This window comes from Amblyraja radiata, chromosome 2, assembly GCF_010909765.2.
Source record: "Amblyraja radiata isolate CabotCenter1 chromosome 2, sAmbRad1.1.pri, whole genome shotgun sequence".
Taxonomy (NCBI): Eukaryota; Metazoa; Chordata; class Chondrichthyes; order Rajiformes; family Rajidae; genus Amblyraja; species Amblyraja radiata.
In genome coordinates, this window is record NC_045957.1 from 131791689 (window position 1) to 131808308 (window position 16620).

At 42.6% G+C, this 16620-nt stretch overlaps 1 protein-coding gene across 1 annotated transcript in view; it reads left to right on the plus strand.

The window, feature by feature from the left end:
* The window catches only part of gpr158 (G protein-coupled receptor 158), a 636863-nt gene that overhangs the window by 366740 nt on the left and 253503 nt on the right, over positions 1–16620 (plus strand). Inside the window, 1 exon segment of the mRNA XM_033015870.1 lies at positions 5163–5265. Coding sequence (XP_032871761.1) covers positions 5163–5265 — 103 coding nt within the window.

Below are 16620 nucleotides of genomic sequence, written 5' to 3' on the forward strand. Positions count from 1 at the left end.
TCTTTCAATGTACATACTACCCTCAGTGTGAAAATGTTGCCCCACAGGTTCCTATGCAATCTTTCCCCTCTCACCTTAAACTAATGCATTTTAAATATTGATTACCCTTCCCTGGAAAAAAGATTGTGCATTCACCCATCTATCTGAAGGAAATCTAGATTAGGCAGGAAATGGTGTTGGATAGACTAATGGGACTGAAGGCTGATAAATCCCCAGGGCCTGATGGTCTGCATCACAGGGTACTTAAGGAAGTGGCTCTAGAAATCGCGGATGCATTGGTGATAATTTTCCAATGTTCTATAGATTCAGGATCAGTTCCTATGGATTGGAGGGTAGCTAATGTTATCCCATTTTTTAAGAAAGGCGGGAGGGAGAAAACGCGGAATTATAGACCAGTTAGCCTGACATCGGTGGTGGGGAAGATGCTGGAGTCAATTATAAAACATGAGATAGCCACACATTTGGATAGCAGTAACAGGATCGGTCCGAGTCAGCATGGATTTACGAAGGGGAAATCATGCTTGACTAATCTTCTGGAATTTTTTGAATATGTAACTAGAAATGGACAAGGGAGAGCCAGTGGATGTAGTGTACCTGGACTTTCAGAAAGCATTTGATAAGGCCCCACATAGGAGATTAGTGGGCAAAATTAGGGCACATGATATTGGGGGTAGAGTGCTGACATGGATAGAGAAGTGGTTGGCAGACAGGAAACAAAGAGTAGGGATTAACGGATCCCTTTCAGAATGGCAGGCAGTGACTAGTGGGGTACCGCAAGGCTCGGTGCTGGGACCGCAGCTATTTTCAACATACATCAATGATTTGGGTGAAGGGATTCAAAGTAACATTAGCAAATTTGCAGATGACACAAAGCTGGGTGGCAGTGTGAATTGTGAGGAGGATGCTTTGAGAATGCAGGGTGACTTGGACAGGTTGCGGGAGTGGGCAGATGCATAGCAGATGAAGTTTAATGTGGATAAATGTGAGGTTATCCACTTTGGTAGCAAAAATAGGGAGGCAGATTACTATCTAAATGGCGTCAAGTTGGGAAAAGGGGAAGTACAACGGGATCTGGGGGTCCTTGTACATCAGTCTATGAAAGTAAGCATGCAGGTACAGCAGGCAGTGAAGAAAGCGAATGGCATGTTGGCCTTTATAACAAGAGGAATCGAATATAGAAGCAAAGAGGTCCTTCTGCAGTTGTACAGAGGCCTAGTGTGACCACACCTGGAGTATTGTGTACAGTTTTGGTCCCCTAATTTGAGGAAGGACATTCTTGCTATTGAGGGAGTGCAGAGTAGGTTTACAAGGTTAATTCCTGGGATGGTGGGACTGTCATATGCTGCGAGAATGTAGCCGCTGGGCTTGTACACTCTGGCGTTTAAAAGGATGAGAGGGCATCTCATTGAAACACATAAGATTGTTAAGGGCTTGGACACGCTAGAGGCAGGAGACATGTTCCCAGTGTTGGGGGAGTCCAGAACCAGGGGCCACATTTTAAGAATAAGGAGTAAGCCATTTAGAACGGAGACGAGGAAACACTTTTTCTTACAAAGAGTGATGAGTCTGTGGAATTCTCTGCTTCAGAGGGCAGTGGAGGCAGGTTCCCTGGATGCTTTCAAGAGAGAGCTAGATAGGGCTCTTAAAAATAGCAGAGTCAAGGGATATGGGGAGAAGGCAGGAACGGGGTATTGATTGGGGATGATCAGCCATGATCACATTGAATGGCGGTGCTGGCTCGAAGGGTCAAATGGCCTACTCCTGCACCTATTGTTTATTGTCTATTGTCATGACCCCAATGATTTCTTACAGGTCTGTAAGATCACCCCTCAATCTATTATACACCAAGGAATAAAGACCTAGATTACGCAACCTCTTTTCTGCACTTTTTCCATATAATAACCACTTTTGTCTATTGCCTTGCCAACATCTTGCACAACTCCTACACTCGATGGAAGCCACAGTGCCTTCTTCACCACCCTGCCTACTTGTAGAGGGATGGCAAATGCCACTTTTATGGTATTACTATATGTATTTGTACTCCTTGGTCCCTTTGCTCCACAATATCCCCAGTCGACTACCGTTTTCTGTGTAGGTCCTAATTTGATTTTCCAAAAATTCAACACCTTGCTCCTGAATTAAACATAATTTGCCATTCCTCAAGAGTCAAGAGTCAAGAGAGTTTATTGTCATGTGTCCCTGATAGAACAATGAAATTCTTGCTTTGCTTCAGCACAACAGAACATAGTGGGCATTGACTACAATGATTCCTCGACCCCCTTATCCAGCTGATCAAGATCGCATTAATCTTGATAACTATCTGCGCTGTCCATAACACCACCAAATGTAGTGTCATCTGCATACTTACCAATCATACGTATATTCTCATCCATATTGCTGATGTGGATGACAAACAACAATGTGCCCGGCATTGACAACCGAGAGGTGCCTCCTGACGGGGAAGAAAATGTCCTAATTTATAATGCACAATTTGTTTCCCTCTTTTGCGAGAGGCATAAATTTAATTCCAAAGTAACTATGGGCCTGGGATTATGCATTCATCTAAAAGTGGTATCTCTTCTACTGTGCTGTGATAAATAATAAAGTATTCTCGATGAAAAGTGCAGAGGTATTTTGGAACAGTGATAATTGAATGAATAGTCATAGGGAGCAGTCCACACAACTATAGCAGGAGCCACTTAACCTTTCAATGCTTTATGAATCAGAATGATGATCATCCATCTCGAATGCCATATTCCTGCGTTCTCTGTGACTCATGTTGCGGAAGTGTGCTACGTATAGGGTCATTTGTATGGCGGGGGGATTTTAGTGCAAGGTCTTGGTCTTCCCATAGTGGCTTGGAGGAGCACATCCACTGGCACAGATGAATGCTTTCACTCAATCTTGGATGCTTCTGCAAAAAAAAAAAAAATCAAATGATTACTTGCTTTTGCCTGTCAAGAAATTCACAGCACTCTCAATTTAGACCTCAGTTTGATTTCCACTGGTGTCTAGTCAACATCACAAGAACCTGATAAATATTTATGCTAACCTCCGGTAGGCAACCCAGTCACCGCAGAGAGAAGTGACTGTGAATATGGGAATTGCTGGGATTTAAACAGGAAATGGAAGTGCTCCAACTCTGCAGCCCTTGCATCTGCTAGGGAGCACTTTGTCTCCCTCTTGCAAACCGTGCTTGCCTATTATCAGCAGTCAACAGCTTACTCTGTAATCCACTTAAGTCAGGAGCAGATCGTGTTTTGGAGCCTTGCAGTTTTTTACAACTCGCTCAATTCCTCAATGGGTCTTGTGGGCAATGAAACTAATAGTGGTAATTTAATAGAAATTAGTCTGAATTCTGCAGGCTTTAAACTATGATGTGAATTGTGTTAGTTTAGTTGAGTTTAGAGATACAGCGTGGAAACAAACCCTTCAGCTCACCGAGTCCACGCTGACCAACAGTCCTCGCACACTAACACTATCCTATACACATTACGGACAATTTACAATTTTACCAAGTCAATTAACCTCCGTTACATCGGTGAGACCAAGCGTAGGTTGGGCGATCGTTTCGCCGAACACCTCCGCTCAGTCCGCAATAACCTACCTGAACTCCCGGTGGCTCAGCACTTCAACTCCCCCTCCCATTCCCAATCCGACCTCTCTGTCCTGGGTCTCCTCCATTGCCAGAGTGAGCAACAGCGGAAATTGGAGGAACAGCACCTCATATTCCGTCTGGGGACCTTGCGTCCGGATAGCATTAACATTGAATTCTCCAAATTTTGCTAGCCCTTGCTGTCTCCTCCCCTTCCTTAACCCTCTAGCTGTCTCCTCCCACCGTCCCATCCGCCCGCCCTCGGGCTCCTCCTCCCCTTTTCCTTCCTTCTCCCCCCCCACCCCCCATCAGTCTGAAGAAGGGTTTTGGCCCAAAACTTTGCCTATTTCCTTCGCTCCATAGATGCTGCTGCACCCGCTGAGTTTCCCCAGCAATTTTGTGAACCTCCAAACCTATACGTCTTTGGAATGTAGGAGGAAACTGGAGCTCGTGGAGGAAACCCACAATCTGTTGCAAAGAAATTAGTTTAAAAAAAACAGCAGATACTATTGAAGATCATCTATTTTAAATATTTGATGTTCAGAAGCATAATGGTGTGCACAATTCCAGTGCCAATAAAATATATACACAAAGAACTGCATGTGCTGGTTTACAAAAAAAGACAAAAGTGCTGGAGTAACTCAGCGGGTTAAGCAGCATCTCTGGAGAACATGGATAGGCAACACTTTGGGTTGGGACATCTGAAGAAGTGTCCCGATCTGAAATGTCGCCCTTCCGTGTCTTCCAGTGATGTTGCCTGACCCGCTGAGTTACTCCAGCACTCTTTGGCTTTCAAAGTTAATAAATGTCAGTAATGTAGATTTTGTATCTATATTGATAAAAACATGGTATAATTGCCAGCTAACATTTTTCTGTATTTTTTAAATAATGTATTATTTAAGGATTGCAAGTAATATTGAACTCATGAAACTGAGGAAACTACCAGTCCTTGTTGGTGTATCTGGAGCCATTTATAATCCAAACTAATGAGGTTGGCAAATTTCCTTCCCCAGGGAACTATTAGTGAACCAGATGGGTTGTAAGCAACTAATTAACATCAAAACATGCAGATGCTGGAAATCTGAAATAAAAGCAGAAATGCTGGAAACACTCAATAGGTAAGACAAGGTGTATGGAAAGAGGAAGAGAGTTAATGCTCTCAGTTGAAGACCCTTCTTCAGAACTGCGAACTTTCAAGGTTATCATTAGAGACATGATACATTAGCGACATTAGGATATAATTAGTAACATGACCGTTATGCTAATATAAAATAATTAAAAAATAAAACTGGAAACACTCAGCAAGCCAGGCAGCATCTGTGAAAAGAGAAACAGAGATGTTTTTTTCAGGATGAAGGGCTTTAGGCCTGAAATATTCATCCATTACCTTTCCCACATATGCTGCTGGACCTGCTAAACATTTCCAGCATTTTCTGTTTCTTCTCATTTCTGTTTTTATTTCAGATTTTTGGCATCTGCTATTTGGTTTTTTGATTTTGTTTTTGCTAATATACCCATGTCGTGCTAAGCTACTTCAGTTATGCTGAGTTTTTGTTTCCCTTTCCAGTGTATTTCACCAAAAGGCCGAGGTTTCATGCTGGGACTGTATGACTGTCCTTGTCGATCTGGATTCTATCGTCCCAGTGCTGTCTCACAGAAAAGCTTTGATGGTAAGTGCCTCCTGCCTGTGAAGAGTTTGGACTGATCAATAATGCATGTTTTATTTTCCCTCTCTTGCCAGGGGCATGCACTTAATTCCCAAGGACCTTTGGGCATGGGTTTATGTAATAATCATTTAAAAGCGATATCCCTTGTAATGTGTTATCCATAATTCATCCTAAGGTCAAGTAATATCTTTGATATCTTTGATTTATATAACCAACTGAAATAAACTCCCCCAACATCAAGTTAGCGTGAATTTAGGGACTAAGCAGTTTGGAGAGTGAATTGTAACAAGGTTATCTGTTCATTTATCGGTAATAATATTCTCTTCTTTATTGAAGTTAATAAAACATTATTTTCAAAATAAATTCAGTGTTAAAGGATGAAGAAGAAGATTGCGCACTGAGAGATGACTGGCTCCATTAAGTTCCAATCCATAAACATTATAGACATCTTAAAAAATTGTATAAAATTTAAATTGGCACCATCACTGCATTCAAACCAATAGAAATTATTTTGACAAACCGTGGTAATAAAATCTTTTCAGCCAAAATGAGATTAGAAAATCATCAAAGAAATATTACAAAATGTTTATGTTGTGGAACCTGGTTTAACAGTTCAGGTCACATCTTTCTCATTTATAATTTTATGAATTTGAAAGCACTGTCCCATCTCATCTTCATTTTGTGAAATCAGAATCTGATTCCCGCACTTAGCTGACCCTGCCTTTCAGTTTTCTGCATGTCCAAGCTCATTGGGACATTATACAGGACAGATGACGTTTCTTCAGACACTTTGTATTTTGCTCAATAATGCAACATCTGCATCTTCTTCTGTCTCCATTTGGAAAGTGGTGAAATCATTGGGTAAAGTCAGCATGGATTTATGAAAGGTAAATCATGTCTGACGAATCTTATAGAATTTTTCGAGGATGTAACTAGCAGAGTGGATAAGGGAGAACCAGTGGATGTGTTATATCTGGACTTTCAGAAGGCTTTCGACAAGGTCCCACATAAGAGATTAGTATACAAACTTAAAGCACACGGTATTGGGGGTTCAGTATTGATGTGGATAGAGAACTGGCTGGCAGACAGGAAGCAAAGAGTAGGAGTAAACGGGTCCTTTTCACTATGGCAGGCAGTGACTAGTGGGGTACCGGAAGGCTCAGTGCTGGGACCCCAGCTATTTACAATATATATTACTGATTTGGATGAGGGAATTGAATGCAACATCTCCAAGTTTGCGGATGACACGAAGCTGGGAGGCAGTGTTAACTGTGAGGAGGATGCTAAGAGGCTGCAAGGTGACCTGGATAGGCTGGGTGAGTGGGCAAATGCATGGCAGATGCAGTATAGATACATAGGCCATTCGGCCCTTCGAGCCTGCACCACCATTCAATATGATCATGGCTGATCATCCAACTCAGTATCCTGTACCTGCCTTCTCTCCATACCCCCTGATCCCTTTAGCCACAAGGGCCACATCTGACTCCCTCTTAAATATAGCCAATGAACTGGCCTCAACTACCTTCTGTGGCAGAGAGTTCCAGAGATTCACCACTCTCTGTGTGAAAAATGTTTTTCTCATCTCGGTCTTAAAGGATTTCCCCTCTATCCTTAAGCTGTGACCCCTTGTCCTGGACTTCCCCAACATCGGGAACAATCTTCCTGCATCGAGCCTGACCAACCCCTTAAGAATTTTGTAAGTTTCTATAAGATCCCCCCTCAATCTCTTAAATTCTAGCGAGTACAAGCCGAGTCTATCCAGTCTTTCTTCATATGAAAGTCCTGACAATGAGAAAAACATTTTTCACACAGAGAGTGGTGAATCTCTGGAATTCTCTGCCACAGAAGGTAGCTGAGGCCAGTTCATTGGCTATATTTAAGAGGGAGTTAGATGTGGCCCTTGTGGCTAAAGGGATCAGGGGGTATGGAGAGAAGGCAGGTACAGGATACTGAGTTGGATGATCAGCCATGATCATATTGAATGGCGGTGCAGGCTCGAAGGGCCGAATGGCCTACTCCTGCACCTAATTTCTATGTTACTATGTTTCCATTTACCTGATTATCTCTGTAGCAACTCTGCAAGAGCAATGCAACTCTCGAAAACAAACAATGTGCTGGAGGAACTTAGCAGGTCAGGCATCATCGGTGGAGGGAAATGATCAGTCAACTTTTCGAGTTGTGATTCTTCTTCAGACTGAAGGGTTCTGACCTGTAACATTTTCTGTGTGTTTGAAGAGGGGTCTGAACCCGAAACGTTGTCAAAGAAGGTCTTGACCAGAATCATCTTCTGTCTGTTTCCCTCCACAGATGCTGCCTGAACCTCTGAGTTCCTCTAGCCCCTTGTTTTTTCCTCCAGACTCCAGCATCTGCAGTGCCTTTGAGTCTCTCTATGCACGAGGGTTAGAGTTAAGATTAAGATAGAAAAATCATTGTTTCCAGAAACTTTCCAGGTCTCTTTTGAATGCTGCTGTCGAGTCTGCTTTCAATACTAAAGCAGCACAACATTCATGACTTTAATATATTCTATTTTCATAAATTCACAGACAGGTTTCCACTGCAAAATATTCCAGAGAAACAATACATAACATTTACATGAAATGTCTGCTATTCAGAAGAATATATTGTGCATTTACTTATATTTTTTTAATCTGACTTTGCAAGTAGTGCTATCACCTACCAGGGACTCTGTAATATAAGCAAGAGGCTTCTGTAGAGGAATCGGGGAATCAGGAACTCCAAGTCTACAAGGAGATTCTACCTTGCTGTGCCAAACAACTGCAATTGTTCACACGCCGCATTATTTTTGCATAGTTTGGGGGCAGTGGAGTGGCACAGCTGGTAAAGCACTGACCTAGGTTCAGTTCTGATCTCCAATGCTGTCTGTGTGGAGTTTGCATGTTCTATCTGTGACTGCGTGGGTTTCCTCCCATACCTCAGAAGGAGGCAAATTGGTAGATTAATTAGCCACTAAGAGTGTACAGCATAGAAACAGGCCCTTTGTCGACCAAGGGAATAACAGGGGAATAGACTGAGATCGATGGTAACTAATTTACTTTACAGATTCATTGCTGCGCTGGTAAGCCCATGGGAGCAAAGGTTGTGGAATTCAGCTCATTTTCACTGGTGGGGAATTGCTAGCACAGGCGCCTGGACAACTTTCAGAACAATGCCAAGTGGCTCCAGAATCATCAGTTATGTTTCACACTGTACGTTATGTTGTTATATTTATCACTGTACAGGCATTTGGAGCTTAATCATTCAGCTTGAGTTTTAACCGGACTCATTGCACTTAATGGGAACAAGGGCCAGATCTGAATTTTAAGGTGTCCATCGTAAAAGATCACCCAAAAATAGAATTTTCATCAGGTAGATACCACACCCTACAAGTCTGGACTCCACTTGAAAGAACAGTGCAAACCAGCCTGAAGGATCTATTAACACGTGCAGGAAGGAACTGCAGATGCTGGTTTAAACCGAAGATAGACACAAAAAAGCTGGAGTAACTTAGCGTGCCAGCATCTCTGGAGAAAAGGAATAGGTGATGTTTCGGGTCGAGACCCTTCTTCAGACTCGCAGTCAGGGGAAAGGGAAATGAGAGCTATAGATGGTAATACAGAGAGAGATATACGGAACCAATGAATGAAAGATATGCAAAAATAAAATACTAATGATAAACGAAACAGGCCATTATTAGTTGTGGGCTAGGTGACAATGAGTCACAGACAATGAGGCCCAACAAGATGACTTAGAAGCTAGTATAACTTGGGTGGGGGAGGGATGGAGAGGGAGGGGATGCTAGGGTTACTTGAAGTTAGTGGATCAATATTCACACCGCTGGGCTGTAAGCTGCCCAAGTGCAATATGAGGTGCAGTTTCTTCGATTTGCATTTGGCTGCACTCTGACTATATGGGAGGCCCAGGACAGAAAGGTTCAGTGTGGGAATGGGAAGTGAAATTAAAGTGTTTGGCAACTGGAGGAACAGGTAGGTCCAGGCAGACTGGGCGAAGGTGTTCAGCGGAACGATCGCCCAGTCTACGTTTGGTCTCGTCGATGTATAAGAGTCCACATCTTGAACAACAGATACAGTAGATGAGGTTGGAGGAGGTGCAAGTGAACCTCTGCCTAATTTTCACATCTGGCCGATGGTTAGAAAAATATGAAGATTTATGTTTGAATCAAAATTCCCCAAATAATTTAAAATTAGAACATGAAAAGCTGCAAATGCAAACACCAATTAAACGCAAGCACCAACATCAATTAAACAAACAATAATGAGAGCAATTAACAAGCTCGACTTAACTCTCTACACTGCTGCCACTATTTTCAAAGGAGTTACTGTTCCGGTGTAATTTCAGCATGCAATTTTCCCAGCTTGGGAATGGGAAATCTGTGGAATTTGCCATCATTGAACTCCTTTTGCAACTCACCAGCTGGAGATACCCCAGGGCATAAAGTTGCACTTTCGCCCATGCTTAGGATTAGCTCTGAAATGGACTTATCAGTCAACAGTTCCAAGTGGACCCAAGATGAATATGGACGGCACAGTGGCACTGCAGAAGGGTTGGTGCCTTATAGCACCAGAGACCATGGTTTGATCCTGACTACGGGTCCTGTCTGTACGGAGGTTGTGCGTTCTCCCTGTGATCTCAATGGTTTTCTCCGGGATCTCCAGTTTCCCCCCACACTCCAAAGCCGTACAGGTTTGTAGATTAATTGGCTTTGGTACAAATTGTAAAATTGCCCCTAGTGTGTGGGATAGTGTTAGTGTATGGGGTGATCGCTGGTCGGTGCGGACTCGGAGAGCCAAAGAGCCTGTTTCTGCGCTGTATCTCTAAACTAAACGAAGCTAAACTAAACTAAACTAATATCTACCCAAATAATCAAGGACTTGAGTTGTCCTCTGAACAGAAGTACATGAAATAAAAATGCAAGTAAAAGACAAGGAAAAAGAACCAGATATCTGAACTTTTGGATGCTCCTCAGTGCATGTGGGCATGTGGGCATGGACAGTGCTAATGTGAAGTTAGAAAGGGCAAATAAAACATGCTAGAGATCTGAAAACAGTACATTGTTGCAAATAGTAGAGCTTCACCCTCACTGTGCCAGAGACCTGGGATTAATCCTGAGCTGGTCCTACCTGGGTTCAACCCTGACCTCCGTCCTAATTGTGTAGAGTTTGCACGTTCTCCCTGTAACTACCTGAGTTTTTCCTGGTGCTAAGATTTCCTCCCAGGAGGAAATGGTGTGTAGATGGTGGTGCAACCAGTGACTTAATGTGAAGGAAAATGTGATCAATGTAAAATTAGTGTAAATTTGGACTGATGGTCAATGTGGACTCAATGGGCTGAAGGGCCTGTTTCCAACAGGGAGATAATTCAGGCTTGTTAATTGCTTTCATTATTGTGTATTTAATTAATTTTTAATTGGTGTTTGCATTTGCAGCTTCAGACCTTTTAATTTCAAATTATTTTGGTAAATTTAATTCGAACATTAATCTTTATTTTTTGTAACTGGTCATAAGTGTTTCATAAATATTTGCTAATGTGAAAGACATTCACAAATAATTCCAACCACAAAACCTTTCAATCCATCATTCTAGGACTCAAAAACAGAAAGACCCCAGCAGCGTAGTCAACATGTGTAAGGAGATCAGGTTTTCTGGACTTACACCTCATGTTCAAGTGAGTTTATTGTCATGTGTCCCTGTATAGGACAATGAAATTCTTGCTTTGCTCCAGCACACAGAACATACAATACAATATACAATACAATTTATTGTCATTTGAGCCCCAGTGAGACTCAAACGAAATTTTGTTTCCACAGCCATACAAACAAAGACAATGTCCTACAGACATACACACAATTAAGTTCACACAAACATCCATCACAGTGAACCCACTGTGATGGAGGCAAAGTCTTTTCTCTCCCCTGCTCTCCATGTCTCTCCCGATGTCCAAGCCCCAGGCGGGTGATGATAAGTCCCACGGCCATTTTAGGCCGCGCGGGGCGATTTACGGCCCCGCTCCCGGTCTGAAAGTACAAGGTCGGAGCCCCAGCGTGCGATGGTGAGTCCCACGGCCATGAAGCCGTGCCGGGTGATGTATGACCCCGCTCCAGGTCGTTCCAACCCCGCGACACGGGCTGGAGAAGTCGCGTTGCGGGAGCTCCGGGAAGCGGTCTCTCTCTCTCCCCCCGGACCCGCGAGCTCCCGATGTCCCAGTCCACCGGACCTGCGGCTGCGTTGCTGGAGCCTCCGAGCCCCAGGAGTCGAGTCGCAGCAGCGAGTCACCACCGCTCCCCACGCACCGAGGCCGGCCAGCCCCACGATGGTGAGTAGTCCGCAGCTCCACAGCTCCGCAGACTCCCGAGCCCCCGGGTCGTTCAGGTTGGAGGCCGCTCCACGGTGCTAGGCCCCAACGACAACGGAGACCCGACAGGGAAAAGGTCGGGTCTCCCGTACAGGGAAGAGATTTAAAACGGTTTCCCCCTCCCCCCCCCCCCGCCCCCCACATATACACATTTAAAACCAAGCTTAAAAAAACACAAACACTACATTTAACTAGACAAAAATAAAAAAAAGACAGACAGGCTGTAGGAGCCGCTGCAACGAGTCGCGCCGCCACCAGGAATAAGTAGGCATTTACTACAAAACAGATAAATGTGTCCATATACCATAATATAAATATATACACACATGAATAAATAAACTGATAAAGTGCAAATAACAGAAAATGGGTTATTAATAATCAGAGTTTTGTCCGAGCCAGGTTTAATAGCCTGATGGCTGTGGGGAAGTAGCTATTCCTGAACCTGGTTGTTGCAGTCTTCAATCAATCAGGCTCCTGTACCTTCTACCTGAAGGTAGCAGGGAGATGAGTGTGTGGCCAGGATGGTGTGGGTCTTTGATGATACTGCCAGCCTTTTTGAGGCAGCGACTGCGATAAATCCCCTCGATGGAAGGAAGGTCAGAGCCGATGATGGACTGGGCAGTGTTTACTACTTTTTGTAGTCTTTTCCTCTCCAGGGCGCTCAAATTGCCGAACCAAGCCACGATGCAACCAGTCAACATGCACTCTACTGTGCACCTGTAGAAGTTAGAGAGAGTCCTCCTTGACAAACCGACTCTCCGTAATCTTCTCAGGAAGTAGAGGCGCTGATGAGTTTGCTTGATGTTTCCTATCTTTTATTTGATCTATTTGATAAAGGATGCAGACCAGAAAATAACATAACTTGTCCTTTCGTTGGAGCACGCTTAATAATGGTCCATCCAACAAACAATAATAATACCTTCTTCCAGATTAAGCTAATTTCTCCTTTGCTCCATTGATATTTCTACCCTTGTATCCACGACCATACTGTGGTCAGAGATAATCATGAAATATTCACACCAGAAGTGAGATGTAAAGAAACCCTAATACCATATTTGGTTACCATATCTTGTTGTTCAAGCAGTTTTATGATTTGTTAAGACAAACAATAGACAATAGGTGCAGGAGTAGGCCATTTGGCCCTTCGAGCCAGCACCGCCATTCAATGTGATCATGGCTGATCATCCACAATCCCCAATCGACTGTGATCTATAATTTAAGAATTCCAAACTTTTCAGAATGTGTTGGATTTTATCGTAAGGAAAAGGCATTGTATTGCAAAATTCTGTGAAGGAGCAAAGAGATTCATAAGAACCTAAAGAAGAGTTTGCAATGGAAAAATTCAAATAAAATTGCAGAATCAAAAGATGTAGAGAAACATGAGAAAGTGTTATGCCACAGCATTGCAAAGTGCTTTCGTCAATCAGTAGATAGGGACATAGGAATGGGAAGATCAGGTTATTTAGTCTTTCAGTCATTTTGATTGAATGAATGATAGATATTTTATTCTCACATGTACGTGGTATAGTGAAATTCTTTTGGGGACAGTGCACAAAATGCAGCGAGTCACTATGTATAGACATCGACAAAGTTAGGTCCCGATGGTCCCTCTTCCCATTGCCCCCAGCTTCCAGATTTCCACCACTGCCTGTGTGAAAAGGTTGCCCCTTAGGTTCCTATTAAATCTTTCCCCTCTCTTCCCCTACTCTGGATAAAGACTGTGTGCATCTACCCCGGTGGCAATTCTGCAACATAGACTGAGGTTGATTTTATGTTTAGAACTTTGTTTTCTCTGATCAATAAAATGCATTGTGTGGGAGAAAACTGGCTTAACCTGGAATGAACCAATAACCTGGCCCATTTCTGGATGCGCAAACATCAACAGAAATCCATTCAAAATTCCAGCACCATATCCTGGAGTAACAATCACCCAGAAGATATCAAGTGTATAATATCAATATATTATGCTAGATTTCACTGCCACCATTTCCCCTGATAAAAAGCTACTTGAATTATTTGTTCTTCACTGAGATCTGTAATCTTTTGTCAGCTCAAATACAGCCTCACATTGGTGCCTGAACTGCTTTGTTAACCAAGGTCAAGTAATGGTTACCCCCAACTACCAATGCTGCTCACTCTTCCATTACAGAGATCACCCAAACTCTATATAAAAGGATATAATTTATCCTTCCTTAGACCCATAGGAACTGGCAGGGCAGATACTGGCATTTTCTTGCATTTTCAGACATCCCATGAACAGTGAGGCCTGTTTGGAACATCTGGTTGTGGTGCTGGATAATCTCTGTGATTAGTTTGCACTTTTCTCAGGCATAGTTTGTTCAGGACTCTTTAACCCATTGAGAGTACTCTCCCAACTCTTCCATCCCTGCAACTGACAGTAATCAAGAAGCAACACTTTCAAGTGGCCAGAAGAGTGTTGCTTGTATTGTAGAATGCCACTTTAAGAGGTGGCTGCAAAGATCACACTTGCTGGAAGCTAATAACCGAGAGAAATTGCAACAATGACAGTCTGACCACAGTTCTGCAAACTTTGCAGATTAACTTCTTGGTCTATTACTGACTTTCACAGAGAGCTTTAGGGCAATCTACACATTGTTTGAAAAGGTAGTTTATGTGATGTGTCACTTCATTCTTCTGGGGAAATTACCACAAACTTGATTAGGAAAAGCCATGGCAGTGTTCATCCTAATTTGCATTTCTTAACACTTTTTGTAGGCTCTTTTTTCATTTAAAAATTGGTTTTTGTGTGAGACATCTACCCCCTCCGTGGCTTTACCCATTGACTCCAAATCACTGACTGGAATAATGTTGTCAATTGACACCCTGTGAAATGAAAATGGCAAAACAATATAAAGCAAGAAAATGAAAAATGAATATGGAATAGCATATAATAGAGAACACAGAACAACATAGCACAGGGACAGGCATCTTGCCCAACAATATCTGTGACAAACACAATGCCAATTTACACTAATCTCCTCTGCATGCAAGTGATCCATGTCCCCCCCAATCCCTGCATATCCACGTGCCAATCTAAAAGCCTCCTAGATGCCACTATTGTATCTGCACCAACCACCACCCCTTCCAGTGTGTTCCAAGCACCCACCACGTTTTGTGCAAAAAAACACACATTGTAGAGGCACCAAACGTGGTGAACAAATGGGTTACTTTATTCAGGCATAAAAGGTTTGTTATACATGCACATTGGTCCTCTAACGTAAAGTTGTTGTTGCTGCTGTGAGGCTATTGCCCCGTGGGCTCGAGCTGAGCCCCTGCTGAGGTGGAAGGACACTCACCCCTAGAGAGAAGAGAGCTGGTCAGCTCAAAGTAAGGGAGAGAGAGAGAGAGAAAGAGATAGAGAGAGAGAGAGAGAGTGGGTTGTCCCAGGGTTCGTTAGAATCAGACTCTGAGAGTCTGCCCCCTCTCCAATGCTTCCACATTTTCCTGCAAATGGGCGATCAGAATTGCACGCAATCCTTCAAATGCAGCTTAACCAACGTCTTACAGAACTGCATCAGGACTTCCAGAGACCTCTTATATTCAATGCCCCTAGCAATGAAGGCAAGTGTACCATATGCTTTTGACTTGGACTCCCAGATCCCTCTGTACATCAGTGCTATTAAGGGTCTTGTCATTAATTGTATACATTCGACTTACACTCTACCTCCCACAGTGCAACACCTCACACTTGCGACATACAGCATTGAGTGGAGAAAGACCCTTCAGTGACTGACTAAGTAAAGACAGGAGTGAGCAAAGTTGGGAAACCTGAGTAAGCAAGCCAGTTAATATGTTCTTTGCCCACTAATACATTTCCTGATGTTGAAATGCAATTACTTTTTAAATATCTTCTGTCTGGAGAATTTATCTTCCCACAAAAATGAGTACATTGCACTGTTTGTGCCATAGTGAGTATATGTTCATCTCCATTTTCCAGTAGTCTGTAATTAATGACCACAAATTTTGGAAGCTATTTTAACTGGCAAACTTTGGTTCATATTGCAAATTAATTGCATCAGTCAAAGCAGTTTGAATTGTGAGTTTCTCATCCGTTCTGCTATGCTCCACTTTCTTCTGGATGCACCTGACTTGATAAATTCTCCTTGAGCTTGTATAGAGTCGTACAGCCATAATAATAATAATAATAATAATAATAATAATAATAATAATAATAATAATAATAATAATAATAATAATAATAATAATAATAATAATAATAATAATATGCTTTATTACGGACTCAAGGTCCAGACAAAGGGGCAACATTACATTAAAAATGCATTGCATATCAAATATCATAAATATATATAAAATCATGGTATATCACATAAAAACATCATAATTTATATTTTTAAAAACCCCACAATACTTAAGTTAAAAATCCAGATTAAAAGATGATCAATGTCCTACAACGAGACAACGATACCAGTGTCTCCACAGCTGGGATTCGTAGCGTGTAGTAGAGCTATACAACATGGAAACACAACTATTTTTGGCTCATCGTCCTCTAAACTCTTCCTATCTGTCCAAATGTCTTTTAAAAGTTGTAATTGTATCAACTTCCATAGCTTCCTCTGCCACTCATTGTAGATACCCCATTGAGTAAATACCTTGTAGCTGGGTTTTCTCTTAAATCTCACCCCTCTCGATTTAAGCATATGCCCTTTAGTATTCTCTCCAGCTGGAAAAATACTTTGACCATCCACTTCATCCATTTCATAATTCAAGGAGACAATAAGGTTCCCCTCCCACCTCAATAAGGTTGCCCCCCCCCCCCCCAGCCTCTTATACTCCAAAGAAAAAGGTCCCAGCCAATCCAACCTCTTACACAAGCCTGTGAATCTCTTCTGCACCCTTTCCAACTTAAAGACATCATAGAATCATAGAGTGATACAGTGTGGAAACAGGCCCTTTGGCTCAACTTGCCCACACCGGCCAACATGTCCCAGATACACTAGTCCCACTTGC